This window comes from Rhamphochromis longiceps, linkage group LG9 (genome assembly GCF_057381845.1).
Source record: "Rhamphochromis longiceps isolate RC_006_pf linkage group LG9, R_longiceps_female_GT1.1, whole genome shotgun sequence".
In the NCBI taxonomy this organism is placed as follows: Eukaryota; Metazoa; Chordata; class Actinopteri; order Cichliformes; family Cichlidae; genus Rhamphochromis; species Rhamphochromis longiceps.
In genome coordinates, this window is record NC_140565.1 from 27,659,310 (window position 1) to 27,674,036 (window position 14,727).

The 14,727-nt window shown below is 43.9% G+C and overlaps 1 protein-coding gene across 1 annotated transcript in view; it reads left to right on the forward strand.

The window, feature by feature from the left end:
* Positions 1-389: 389 nt before the first annotated feature.
* ptchd1 (patched domain containing 1) overlaps positions 390-14,727 on the forward strand; it is a 29,005-nt gene continuing 14,667 nt past the window's right edge. The window contains exons 1-3 of the mRNA XM_085419138.1: positions 390-757; positions 1,049-1,630; positions 5,715-6,429. Coding sequence (XP_085275264.1) covers positions 1,217-1,630; positions 5,715-6,429 — 1,129 coding nt within the window. The 5' untranslated portion in view covers positions 390-757; positions 1,049-1,216. The remainder of the gene's footprint in view (positions 758-1,048; positions 1,631-5,714; positions 6,430-14,727) is intronic.

The following is a 14,727-nucleotide window of genomic DNA, read 5'->3' on the forward strand; positions in this document are numbered from 1 at the left end:
TGCGCAAAAAAAAAAAGAAGTTCTATTTAACCCTGCAGTAAAAACACAAATATGTTGTAACAGCTGCACGTTTCTCTTATAAAAAAATCATTCAAGCTTGAAAACATCCCAAAACTGAGGGAACAATCACAGCAGTACCATAATATTAGTATGCACCGAGCAACTCTAATTCTTCTTTTTCTGATATAAAGACATCACAGAACCTGTGTAAACACTTGTAACATGTTGAATTCCTAGAAATCCTTCTCCACTCACATCGTCGTTTCTCTGCATCGTAGCGGCGCGGAACGGTGAGAGGCGGGGCCGAAAAAGGGGGCTTGGAGCGGGTCGTGAGGGCGGTGCAAAAGAGGGGGGAAAGCAAAGAGAAAGAGAAAAAGAGAGAGAGACGGTCCCCGGTTTGAAAGCCGGTAATTAGTGGCAGATGAACGGAAGCTCCGCTATACCACCGGAGCAACGCGGAGAGGAGAGGGTGGATGACAGCCTTCTGCCGCAGAGAAAAAAAGCCCAAATTAGGCTGATTTCACACGCAGCTATACCGGCATCCCCACTGCATGCACAACGCCTCACCTTATCCCATCTTGCGACTCTCACCTACCCACACACCCACCCACCTCGACCACCCATCCGGCTGTGTGCTGACTTGGTGATGCAGGGTGGAGCTGGACGCATGGACAGCCGGCAGGATAATATCTCGGTCTGAGTGCGTCTTAGATGATCTCCGTCATCACCGGGTCGGTACCCCCGCTCTCCTCTTTGGGTATGTACAGCCTTGCTTTGGTATAGTGCAACTACAACGTGTGTTCAGCGCGCGCTGCGAACAGAACTACTAGACAGTTTTGAGGGGAGACGCTTAACAAGTCTAATTATGAGATCACTTGGGCTCTGCGATTTTTCTCTTGCGCACAGAGCCCTGCAGTTTGCAGAAGGCGCGGAACGCAGCGGGGTACTGACTATTAAATTTAAAGTAGAGCTGGCGATATAATTTCTGAACGCAAAGCAGATAAATGCTAGCTCATTTTGCAGCCTTCTGTCCTTTGCGTTATTCCAGCGGATGAGAGAACCCCGGCCAAGGGGCGCCCCTGTGACCGGAGGAGGGTTGGATTCTCCCGGCTGGTGACCTCCTGCTCCGGGGGACAAATCCTCCCACCACCGGGCATCACCTCCTCTACCCCGGACAAAAACCCACGGAGCCCACCGATGCGTCCGGCAGCCCCTGATGCTCGGCAGTGCTCCGGGGCTTTCCGGTCGGTGGGAGAGGCTCGAGCCGCGGCCGCGCGCTAGGATGCTGCGCCAGGTGTTGCACGCGGGCCTGAGGACCTCGTTCCACGCGCTGGGTCGGTTCGTGGCGAGCCACCCGGTCTTCTTCGCCTCCGCGCCCGTGCTCCTCTCCATCTTGCTGGGTTCCAGCTTTAGCCGGTACCGCGTGGAAGAGGACGTGGAGAGCCTGCTCGCGCCCAAGCACAGCCTGGCCAAGATTGAGGGCAACCTCGTGGACAGTCTGTTCCCAGTGAACCGCTCCAAGCACGCGCTCTACTCTGACCTGCAGACTCCGGGCCGCTATGGGCGCGTGATCATCACCACCCGAAAGGGGAGCGTGATGGATCCGGTTCATCTGGACGCCATACTAAAGGTACGCACGTGCACACATGGCACAGACTCTCAACTCATTTCTTTAGTAATTGTGAATTTCAGCTGACAAGCAGTCTGATATATAAAATAAAATAAAATAAATGTAAAAGTATCTTTAAAGTATTTTCACGATTAATAAAGAAATGATAAAAACACAAATATGACAACGAAGCAAATAAACACGTACACAGGTGTCTGCTGAAGAAATAGGCTTCAACTAGTAGGTGCCAAGATTGAAATGGACGGAATGTGAGCCGACCTATAACCTTTGAATGGTCATTTTTAGAGTTCGAGAGCACATATAGGCCTACCCACCCACTCCGCGAGGAACCTGTGGCGAAATGCCAAGCGAAAACACACAGCACTTGAAAAGTACAGCATTTGACAAGTTAGCTACTGTGCCCTTTAAATCATGGTGTATACATCAGAAAACGAGGTGCATCTACAGCTTTAAAAACAAGCTCTCATTCAGAAACACAAAGAGGTGAAGGTCAGTATCTGTAGGCTGCCTCACTCCTCACTCTCCGTGACTGATATTCATTAACTGGAGTCTTATTTCAAATCACCCTGACAGCCTTTTGAGGTTATTAAGCAGGGTATCCTAATCACACGTTAACTGGAGCTTAGAGGTCTCTATGTTGGTACACCTAAATGGTGTTATGAGTATCAGCCTGACACCCCTAGAGCAATTAGTTTAATGATTTCATGAAGTTATTAGGCTGCTATCAGAGCTTGCTGACTCATATGCTGGACACGCCGAGCTCTGCTGAGGAGATTGAGTTTGTGAGAGCTCCATCCACGCATGCTTTTCTGTGTATGTGTTTATCAAAGAATGTTATTGTGGCCTACTTTACATACATGCAGAATTCAGCGTTGGTCCACAGAGGACTGCCACAGTTAGAGAGCTCAGAGCTGTGCATCTTTTGCTGCCAACGGGCAGCGAGTGAGAAACAGGTTGGTGCATAAAAGAGAGTGCTGTAAAAGGGTCAAATCCACTGTTACGTAATCTTACAGTGTTGCATATCATCCGTGAGGTTCAAGACTCTGTAATTTTCCTTTTCCTGTGTCTTTGCTTGCTCTTGGCTTGCCCTCAGCATATGAGTTCTTGCATTTTCCCAGAAGCTTTTTTTGCATCCCTCTGGGTCTGAACTTGTTGCATGTAGTAAGTTAAAGCATGCGTCGGTGGAGAGAGCGATATCAGCAAGAGCGAGAGAAAGAACTAGACGGGATTTCCACTTGCAGTAAGAGTAAGATTTCTGAGTCACACCCATTGACTGCATCTACTGAAGTATTTAATCTGTAGTTGGTAAATAAACTGATTCACTACAGCTCGCTCTTTTTTGAGGTGGTTTTCATCCTTTGTGGGAAAATGTTCAGTGTTCAAACAACCCGTACTTTACTGTTATGTGATACTGCATGTTGTTTTTGAAAAGACAAAGCAAATATACAGCATCATTTCACTGCAGGGGCACACATGTGAGCCAACACCATGGTCAAGAAATGTCTTAACAACTGTTTACTGGAAGTATATTATTATGGATATAGACTCGGTTCCCAGAGGATACACAGCGCTGTGTTAATTGTGTTTTTCTTTTTTAATCTTTTTCCACCAGCAGGTTAAAGTCTCTATTTATCGAGTAAAAATTAGAATTTCTCTCGAGGCATTTTCTGTTTAAGTCAAATGTTATTATTTAGAACAAATCTCTGCTCTACAGTTCTCCTAACATGGCTCTAGTGTGGTTTTAGAGCCCAACCAATGTATCCATTTTCTTTACTGTTTATCCAGTTTCTTAGAGACTGGTCAGAAATCCCCTGGAAACCTCTGGTCGCTACGGGAAAACAGTGACTGGTTGGCGAGTGGTTACTGGATGTCAGTGAGTGAAATCAGTTGCAAAGAGGGTTCTGCGCCGTGACCTCCTTGTGATTGATTTAGTCCCTAGCAGATTACTGGAATTGCCTGTAGTTTCCATGGAAGACTGCAAGCACTTGCTAACTTACCATAAAGTGGTAGTAATGTTTGGAGAAAGTAATCAGAATCAGCATACTTTATTAAGGATAGCATACCCTAAGGAAATTATGTGGGTTACAGTTGCTCCAATACGCCAAGGGTAATAGACTAAACTATTAAAACAATCCAATATGTTACAGATTTACAAATTTAAGAAATAGCACTAATATATATATACAATCACTCAATGATAAATATCAAGGATTAACAGAGGTGAATATAAATGAATATCAAGAATATTGACAGGAATATTACAGAGTAGAAAAGAGTGTGTGCAAAAAGGATGTAACTATTGCAGTGTTTATAGTGTATTAGATGGAGGAGTTGTACAGGGAGATGGCCACGGGCAGAAAAAGTTGTGCTGCACTGGCTTTACTTGTTCAACTTTTATTTTGAGGTTGAATGGTCTCCATTTCCAGTTTGGGTCACACTTTTTACAGTTTCACAACTACTTAGAGAGTGATTGGCAAGTGTTTGCAGAAAAGTCGATGTCTTCCATGCAAACTAGGTGACTGCTGCTTTCTGCTAGCAACCAAAGCACTCACAAAGAGATTTTCAATGCAGTAGCATTTACCTTTTTTGTGTACCAATGTCACATAACAATAGCATGCAGCCTCCTGCAACCACTCATCAAGTGGTCTCAGAATACTGGTCTCTAAATCTTCGTGATTGGGTCTTTAACAGTAAATTTCAAAGGGATTGCTACCAACCTACAACAACCACTTGCAACAGGTTAGGGATACTCATTCTTTCTCCTAGCGACCAGTGGTTACCTGGTTTCTGACACCCAGTCTCTAGTTCTGTGTGACTGGGGCTTTAAGTTTACAGGAGGGCTGCAGGATATGTCAGTTTTCACACAGCAAAAAGCAGATACCCCCTTTATAGGTTGGCACAAAACACACAGTCTCACACCTATCATATATAGTAGCATCACAGATGGTTTTGCAAAGTTTCTAACTAGTCCATAAAATATGTTGCTGGAAAGTTATCCCCATCAAATATCTTCGTATATGTTGATGTTGGATTTTTTAACACAATAAAAGATTCCCAGCCATCTACAAGAATTAATTATTGTTTATAGTCTTGTTTTATGAATATTTTTTCTTTAACTCTCACCACCAGCTAGTTAGTGATCCACAGAGAATATAAATCTGAAATAATATCCACCTTTTAAAACAGGGTCACTTTAGTTTCTTTAGCATAACAACCATGATAAGACTTTATTATCCCACAGAGAAATTTTCTTGGAGACATAATGCATAAACACACTTCATACACCTACGTACACAGTAGCTGTTTCATGAATTTTATATTGAGGATGATTACTAAAAACCCTTCTTGAATAATCAAAAGAAAACAATCGACTCTGTGTTGATAGAGCATGGTAGGTTTACTCTTGATAAAGATAACTGCATGCAAGTGGAAGTGAAGTTAACGTTCACTTGTAGTGTTCAACTATTAAAGAGCAGGCATCTGAAGTTAGTGTACGTGCTTGAGGCACCTACAGCAGGAATTTTAAGTCTCTGCCATGAAGCTGTCGACAATAATGATGACAGAGTGGAAGAATTTGCAGTAAAAGTTTATTTTACAATAAATCTTAGGACAGGTTGCTGCAGGACAGTAACTTTTAAACCAAAATTATAATAATTTTCAGGAGACATTCCTGCAGAATCACACTCCCTTTCTTAAGCCAATGCAGCAATCTGAGGTAGGAGAAAGCTTTTCTCGTGTTCACCATGGCAGAGACTGGCATCAGGCCTGTTGCTTAGTAACCAGCACCGTGGATGCTGGCACAGTTGTCCTCTCGCCATAGAAATGGAGGAGTACTCTGAGACAACTATTATTTCTCTGTTGAGTAATATATAAACACATACACACACACAAACACACACACTTCCCCAAATTTCTCTCCCTAGTAGTCGCACAAACAGGAACACAAAGTAGGTGAATGAGTGGCTGACACTCAGTTTGTGTGCTGCGTAGTGAAACTTTTCACTGTTCCCACAGTTTATCCAGGAAAGCCACCGTTAAGCTGAGCAAATAAAGCTCTTTCTCTCTTTGTTTTCTCTGCTCGCAGCTCCACAGACGGATCTACCAGATGCAGGTAACTGTGCCAGCAACAGGCTTCAACAGTTTCAACTACTCCTTCTCCAACCTTTGCCTTCTTGATGACAAGAATGTCTGCATCATCGATGACATCATCCGCGCCATGGAGGAGATCCAGTCAGCTCGCAACTCCAATCGCTCCGTGCCCATCCTGAGGTACCCCATCACACAGCTGGCAGATGGGCGGCAAGCGTACATTGGCCACCAGATGGGTGGTGTGCAGGGCTGGGGTCCTGGGGGGGCGATGCGAGCTCAGGGAATGGGAGTGAGGGGAGAAGGTGTCCGATCTGCCAGGGCGCTGCAGCTCACCTACTACCTCCAAGCCCCAGGCGGCCTGATGGACCGGGTGGCCAGCCAGTGGGAAAAGGCCTTCTGTGCTGAGTTGCAGCACTTTGCAGAGTTGCACCCAAAGTTGGGCTTCTACCCTTCTACTTCATCTTCTCTGAGGACAGACTTCCAGTTCTCCTCAGTGCTGGCACGTCGCCCCCTGTTGGCCAGCCTGGGAGTGTGTGGGGTGCTTGTCATCCTTTGCTGCTCCATGAGGGACTGTGTGAGGTCCAAACCCTGGCTGGGACTGCTAGCTCTGCTGTCCATCACTCTATCAGGCCTTACTGCTGCTGGGATACTCAACCTGACTGGGGCCACCTACAACTCCACGTACTTGGGGATCCCTTTCGTCATGCTTGGTAGGTTTAACTCTGATATATTTGCTGTAGAAATAACAAATAATATCACAAAGTATATTTTACCTTTTGGGTGTTTATGAAATAATTTTCCCATTTATCTGGAACTGACCTGTATGTATAGGACGTTTTCAAAGAGTAACCGATGCTAATCCATGGCAGGTGGGAGCCGCACAGAACATTGGCATTGCTTTTCCTTCGCAGTTTGCTTGCCTGTACCTCGCAGCCTGCTTTTTCAGTACCTGTTGTAATAGATTTTTCAGATGTCTGCCTAAGGCTGAATGCCATTTCAGAGTAGACAGGTCTTCAAAATGACTGACAAGTGGTGGGGCATGAACTTGACTTACTGATAGAGAGGATGATGGTAACAACAACATGTTTTTTGACGAGTGGCAAAAACTAAAACTAAAGGTTCAAAAAAGTTTTAAGTTGCAGCTGAAGCAGAGTCTTGAATGAGTTGTGAGATGGGACAGGAAGTTATTTTACATGCCAACAAGACCTCTGACTTTAACAACATTAACTTAACTCACCATATATGTCTTTATTCACCACTTTGCTTTCAATCATTAGTTGTTAATAAACTCTGGCTGTCTTACAGAGTGTGTCTTTTGTGTGTCTTTTCCTCCGCTCTCTTCTTTTCTACTCACCCAAACCAGTCATGACAGACTGCTACTCCCTAACCCCGGTTCTGACAGAGCCACACACAGATACATACACACATATGTAATAACACTTTACTCACGTTGTATATAACATTGTACACAGACTATCTTCCAGATCTTCAAACTGAAGCTCATGCCTTAAGCCTGCAGTTTTTTTAATGGCCAGCAGGAGGTGCCCCCTCTTTTTGCAGAAACAAGTCTGGTTGCATAGAAGTCTACAGGAAAACTACCCTACTGTTCACTTGATATGCGATCACAGTGAACACTTTTCTGATTAGTGCTTTAGCATTTCAAGTCTTGTTTATTACAAGATGTCTGTTGTCTAAATTATGGTATCAATTAGTGTGTAGAAGGATCATAAAATATGGTTTGCTTTAGGGTGAGCCTGCCGTGTTCTTGAGAAGTCCTTGCACAAGTGCACAGTTGTCCTTTGTTTCTCAGTAAGATCTACCCTGCACTTAGGACTAGTTTCAAGGAATAAAATGGTAGCCATCCATTCGCTTCCACTTATCCTTTTTCAGGGTCGTGGGGGGGCGGGAGCCTATCCCAGCTGTCACAGGGCGAAAGGCGGGGCACACCCTGGATAGGTAGCCAGTGGTAAAAATGCCCAGCTTTTCCTTTAAATACAACTTCACTTTGGATAACAGTCGGTGATCACATCTTTGTAATTAAACCTGGTACAATTTAAGTTTATATTCTGTGAAGAGGCATTGCTGTGCTTTGTTTATGTCGCATCAAATTTAGTACAGCTGAAATGAAGACACTTTTAAAACTGTTTGTGCAACAATACTGCTTAATGTAATAATCACATTCTAGTGATGGAAGGAAAAACCTTTCAGTGCAATTTATAACCCTCTGTAAGTGTCCAAAGAGCTTAAGGTTGATTAAGGGGGCAGCCCCAACATGCAATTGATTTTGGAAGCCAGTGAAAATGCTGATTTACAGGTAGTATAAAACTTGGGTATCAATGTAATTATATATATATATATATATATATATATATATATATATATATATATATATATAACAGGCACATGGGTCAATACATGAGCGGGACACAGAAAGGAATTGGCAAGAATACCAGAGGCGCAAAACACCAGCTACTGGTAGACAGAACAATCAGCCGAGACTGCAAGACCAGACTGACCAACCTGTGCACTGCCTGGATTGATTACAAGAAGGCCTATGACTCAATGCCCCACAGCTGGATACTGGAATGCCTAGAATTGTACAAGATCAATGGGACCCTAAGAGCCTTCATCAGGAACTCAATGGGGATGTGGCGTACAACACTAGAGGCCAACTCCAAGCCCATAGCACAAGTCACCATCAAGTGCGGGATCTACCAAGGAGATGCTCTGTCCCCACTGCTGTTCTGCATAGGCCTGAACCCCCTCAGTGAGATCATTAACAAGACTGGCTACGGATACCGACTACAGAACGGAGCAGTTGTCAGCCACCTCCTGTACATGGATGACATCAAGCTGTATGCCAAGAGTGAACGAGACATCGATTCACTGATCCACACTACCAGGCTATACAGCAATGACATTGGAATGTCGTTCGGACTGGAGAAGTGTAGTCGGATGGTAACAAAGAGAGGGAAGGTAGTCAGAACTGAGGGGATTGAACTACCAGAAGGCAACATTGCAGACATAGAGGACAGTTACAAGTACTTGGGGATCCCACAGGCGAATGGGAACCATGAAGAGGCCGCTAGAAAAGCTGCAACCACCAAGTACCTGCAGAGGGTCAGGCAAGTCCTGAGGAGTCAGCTGAATGGTAAGAACAAGATCCGGGCCATCAACACGTACGCCCTGCCCGTGATCAGGTACCCTGCTGGGGTAATAGGCTGGCCAAAGGAGGAGATAGAAGCCACTGACATAAAGACAAGAAAGCTCCTTACCATGCATGGAGGGTTTCACCCCAAATCCAGCACCCTGAGGCTGTACGCTAAGCGGAAGGAAGGGGGCCGGGGACTGGTGAGTGTCAGCACCACAGTCCAGGATGAGACAACGAACATCCAAGAATACATTAGGAAGATGGCCCCAACTGACCGAGTGCTCAGTGAATACCTCAGGCAGCAGAAACCCAAGAAAGAGGAGGGAGACGAGGAACCATCATGGAAGGACAGGCCCCTGCACGGTATGTACCACCGGCAGATAGAGGAGGTGGCTGATATCCAGAAATCCTACCAGTGGCTGGACAAAGCTGGACTGAAAGACAGCACAGAGGCACTAATCATGGCAGCACAAGAACAAGCTCTGAGCACAAGATCCATAGAGGCTGGGGTCTATCACACCAGGCAAGACCCCAGGTGCAGGCTGTGTAAAGATGCCCCAGAGACAATCCAGCACATAACAGCAGGGTGCAAGATGCTAGCAGGCAAGGCATACATGGAACGCCATAACCAAGTGGCCGGCATAGTGTACAGGAACATCTGTGCCGAGTATAACCTGGAAGTCCCGAGGTCAAAATGGGAGATGCCCCCAAGGGTGGTGGAGAATGACCGAGCTAAGATCCTGTGGGACTTCCAGATACAGACGGACAAAATGGTGGTGGCTAACCAACCGGACATAGTGGTGGTAGACAAACAGAAGAAGATGGCCGTAGTGATCGATGTAGCGGTTCCGAATGACAGCAATATCAGGAAGAAGGAACACGAGAAGCTGGAGAAATACCAAGGGCTCAGAGAAGAGCTCGAGAGGATGTGGAGGGTGAAGGTAACGGTGGTCCCCGTGGTAATCGGAGCACTAGGTGCGGTGACTCCCAAGCTAGGCGAGTGGCTCCAGCAGATCCCAGGAACAACATCGGAGATCTCTGTCCAGAAGAGCGCAGTCCTGGGAACAGCTAAGATACTGCGCAGGACCCTCAAGCTCCCAGGCCTCTGGTAGAGGACCCGAGCTTGAAGGATAAACCGCCCGCAGGGGCGTGCTGGGTGTTTTTTTTTTATATATATATATATATATATATATATATATATATATACACATATATATATATATATATATATATATATATATATATTAGGGGTGCAACGATATTCGTATCGATATTGAACCGTTCGATACAGTGCTTTCGGTTCGGTACGCATATGTATCGAACAATACAACATTTGTAATTTATTTTATCAACTTTCCTTCTGACGATGCTGTCTGTGTTGAGCGCTCAGTGAATCTGTGTTCGACTACTCCGCCTAGGCTGCACTGTCCAGCGCAGATCCACTGAGCGCTCAACACAGACAGCATAGTCAGGAGGAAGAGCGCAGGGCAAGCTAGCGAGACAGAAGTTAAGCTCTCCTTGCAAGATGGACCTCCCCCACCCTCATTCAGATCTGGCGTTTGGAATTATTTTGGTTTTCATGTGACTTATGACCCTGAAGGTAAGCGAGTCATGGACTAAAGTAAAACAGTATGTTGGATGTGCCATGCAATGCTTAATTACATTGGTGTGAACTAGTGTGTTAGCGCAGTTAGCTCGTTAACGTGTTGGCCATCTAGCCCCATGCACGGGGCGATCGGCGGTAGCTCGTTAACGGAGATTTGCCGTGTTGTGGCGTTAAGGTCATTTCAACGAGATTAACCTGAAAGCACTAGTGGGAACACAACGAATATGACTGCACATTTACGCCGACATCATCCTAGTGCAAAGACAAAAACAACAAGCATGCTACTAACTTTAGCCGAGTCATTTAGACAGCTGTTAGCACGTGATTCTCCTTATGCTGCTGAGAATATAGCCCAGAAGAAGCGGATAGTATAGCTTTTATTTTGGAAAGAGACATTTCTCTGTAATAAACTCTCTTTTCCAAAGATGAGTGATTCCTCAATCAGATACAGGGCTTGCAAAATCGCTAGCCCGACGTCCCGGAGCTAGCGATCTTTCCAGTCGGGCTACAAAAATCTCTCTGCCCTGCCCGTCGGGCTATTGTAGGAAAAATATATGTCAATGCTTTTGCATTCTTTCAGAAATGTAGCTGGGTAATTATGTCATTGGCATCGGTGAGCCACTGTCAATATGTGACATATTGAAATCGCGTTTGAATTTGCGCTTGTTTTTTTGCTTTCACTTTGCAATGACAGCACTGATCTGTGAGTGATGATAATTTGTGCACCAATTCCTCTGACATCGTCTTATTAATCGTTAGCTTACTATGCAAACATGACAAGTGAAATCTCCCGCAGCAAGCTTAAACATGTGAGAGGTTGATCGCGCAGAGAATCGCTGAGCTTATGTGAGTCGTGTGTAAAAGTAGCAGTATATATATTTTAGTTCTGCTGAGCCAAATAAGACAGGTCGGGGTGAAGAAGTGACAGCCAAAGAAAAGCTTACCACAAAACGGAGAAGTTATGACAAATGAGACTATAAGGCAAAAAGAAAGTGCAGCTTTATGGTTTCATGGACAAAAGAATTTCTGTGGCTGCAATATGACGAGCTAAATAACCAGGGCTGCACATAAGTGGTCCGCAGGTGCGCATTCGCTGTCAAAATAAAAAACGCGCACAAGGGTTAGGGTTAAATTTAAAAACTGTACTTTTGAGTTAAAATATATATTTATAATTTTAATAAATGACAAATTAAAAAGGCATGAACATTTTTTTGTATCGAAAAAATATCGAACCGTGACATCAAAGTATCGAACCGAACCGAACCGTGAATTTTGTGTATCGTTGCACCCCTAATATATATATATAATTTAAGGATAAATACTTCTTTGGGGTATTGCTAAAAACAACAACTAATATTAAACAAAATTAACATTTTGTTTAACTGGAAATATTAAAGACATACAAGCATATTTTTGATTTGGTGATGACTTTTCCACATGCATTCATAACATTGTTGTAAATGGGGTTGCACAGTAGTATTTATCCTACTGTGTATTTCCTAAAGTGAAAAAAATCAATCAGCAGTTTAACAAACCTCTGCTACTGATCAGTGACTATTTCAGCTGCGTAATTGGATTGTCTCTGCATTCCTAATTATGCAGCACCTTGCATGTGGAAAGGGCCAATAAAGTTGTATCAGTGTTTGAGCATTCATTTGTGTTGCATTTGGCACTAAATTAATTAAGTAAATTTGTTTATTTGGTTGGGCAGGGATAAGATATAGAGAAGGAACAAAGAGAAAGTGGGCGAGGAAAGGCTGCTGTCAGGCTTAGAACAACTGCAGAGTGAACAGAAAGTACAGGGAAACAGGCAGAGAGGATAAAATATGAAATATCACTCCAAATGCAGGCTGAGATAAGGATTCTCTTAGCAGAAAATGAAGTTAAACTGTAGTTAGAAGGAAGACAGGCAGGCAGGGAGAAGGATCTTCTCAGAATGCAAGTGGGCAGACAGAAAAAGGTGGGAGGACAGCGTGAGGCGAGAGAGAAAGCTTTGTTACAGGGGAAGATAGGATTTGGATTAAGGAAGAATGCTGTATTTTTGTAATATCTTAAAAATGACAGAGATTTGTGTCTTTCTCTTTTAAAATCAATCACAAGAGATGTTTCACATTGTGCTCGCTAATTTAAAAAGTTGCACATTGATGGGATAATGACTTTGGGCCATTAACTCACCAGGTGTGTGATTGTGTAGCAACGAGGGTAAATTGTTAACGGTAAAGGATCATTCTGGTCTGCTTCAGCCTGCCATTACTGTCACTGCTGTGGCTCTGTGGGTGTTGCTAACTTTGCACTTTTCACCTCCGTTGTGGAGCTTTGGGGAGTTCTGCCTAACAGAAATGGTGCAGTGCACAGTACATCAGTGTGACAAGTGCAAGCTTCCTGCTTGTTTAAAACTGAGATTTTTTAACAGAAACACAGAAAGTAAATACAGTAATCCAAATTTTCCTGGTGACCCAATCACCATGTGAATTAATTTGGACCCCAGTTTGGGGGGGGGACTGATAACTGATGGACCATTTTAGTCATTTTTTTATAGAAAATATCACAGTTGTACTTTTCTCATGACTTAATTTCAGGCTTTCTTCTGTTTCATAAACCTGCCAACTAAGGATTTTTCATGTTTGAACAGTTGGTCAGATGCACAAAAATGTTTCCTAGAGCTCTAGGAAAATTTCAGGCATTTTATAGAAGAGTTTGACTGATATATTTGTTGACCACTTGTTAGGGTACTTGGGAGGCTGAAGTTTTTCATGATTACTGAACTTCGATTTTGTCATTATTTATCATTTCTAATATTTTGGGTTCAATGTTAGAGTTTTTAGTCTTCTGGTTTCTGTCTGTGTTCAATAGTTGCTCTGTTTCCCCTGTCAGCTGTATCCCCTTGTCAACTGGATACAGCTCTCATAATACAGTCTCTGTGTTATGTTTCCTGTTTTACTTTGAAAGTCCGTGTCACATGTCAGTGTTTTTAGTTTTGCTTCCCTTGCCTCATTAGGCTTGATTTGTCCCAGCTGTGTTTCCCTCCTGTCTCCCATTCCCTGATTGCTCCCTCTGTGTATTTAAACCCTGCGTTTTCCTTGGTCTGTGTTGCTATTTCTCTCGTTTCATACTGTGTGTTCTGTCTGCCAGTCTGTTTTGTTATTTTGTTGTGTTTAGCAATAAGTCAGTGTTGAGTGTACCTTTTTATCTCCGTAAGTCTGTACTTTGGCTCCACCATTCCTGCCTTCACCGAGTACAAGAGACCAATATTGGCCTACTGTACATACTATAACTGCAGCTATGTTGAAAGTTTTGTTTATTTTACAGACAAAAATGCAGGGAAAAAGCAGTACAGTACAAGTAGGACAAATACTTCATATCAATTGTCAAGCACAGTATGGTGATTTGACCTGGTTTTGCAGTTGACCATGAACTCATCTGTTTTCCAGAGAATTCTAGAGTCAAATGTGAGGTCATCAGTGCAAGAGCAAACTTGGTCAGGCACCAGGGCAGGGGTGGCAAAGTCCAGGCCTTGAGAGCCGGTGTCCTGCAGGTATTAGATATCACCCTGGGTCAACACACCTGAATCAAACGATTAGTTCATTACCAGGCCTCTGGAGAACTTCAAGAAATGTTGAGGAGGTAATTTAGCTATTTAAATCAGCTGTGATGGATCACGGACACATCTAAAACCTGCAGGACACCGGCTCTTGAGGTCTGGAGTTTGCCACCCCTGCACCAGGGCAATGATCCCAAGCAGAATAGTTGAAAAAGAAAAGAATCAAGGTGTTGCAGTAGTCCATTCAACATCCAGACCTCAACCTTAATGAAAAGCTGTGGCAGAACCTTAAGAGAGCTGCCAGAGCGAATAAACTGAAGCATTGTTGCAGAGAAAAGTGGGCATAAATTACTCCACAATGATGTCGGTGTCACAGGCTGGGTCTCCGACCCAGCACTCTGAGTTTTCTTTGTATTTTTTGATATGTTATTAGTTTGTGTTATTTCCTATTTTGCCTTTAGTTTAGGCAGTTATTGGTTATTGTTCCTGGGTTTTCTATGTTTTGGGGTTTGGTATTTATTCATCACGTGTTGGGTCTGTTGAGTTGTGTTGTCATGTTTAGTTGTTAGTATTTCCTGTTTTATTTTGACAATGTCATGTGTTCTTTGTTCATTGTATTTAGCTTTCTCTCCTGGTCCTGTCATTAGGTTTATGTCTGTCAGCTGTTCCCCCATGTGTCCCCACTTCCCCTGATCACCTCATGTCTGTAT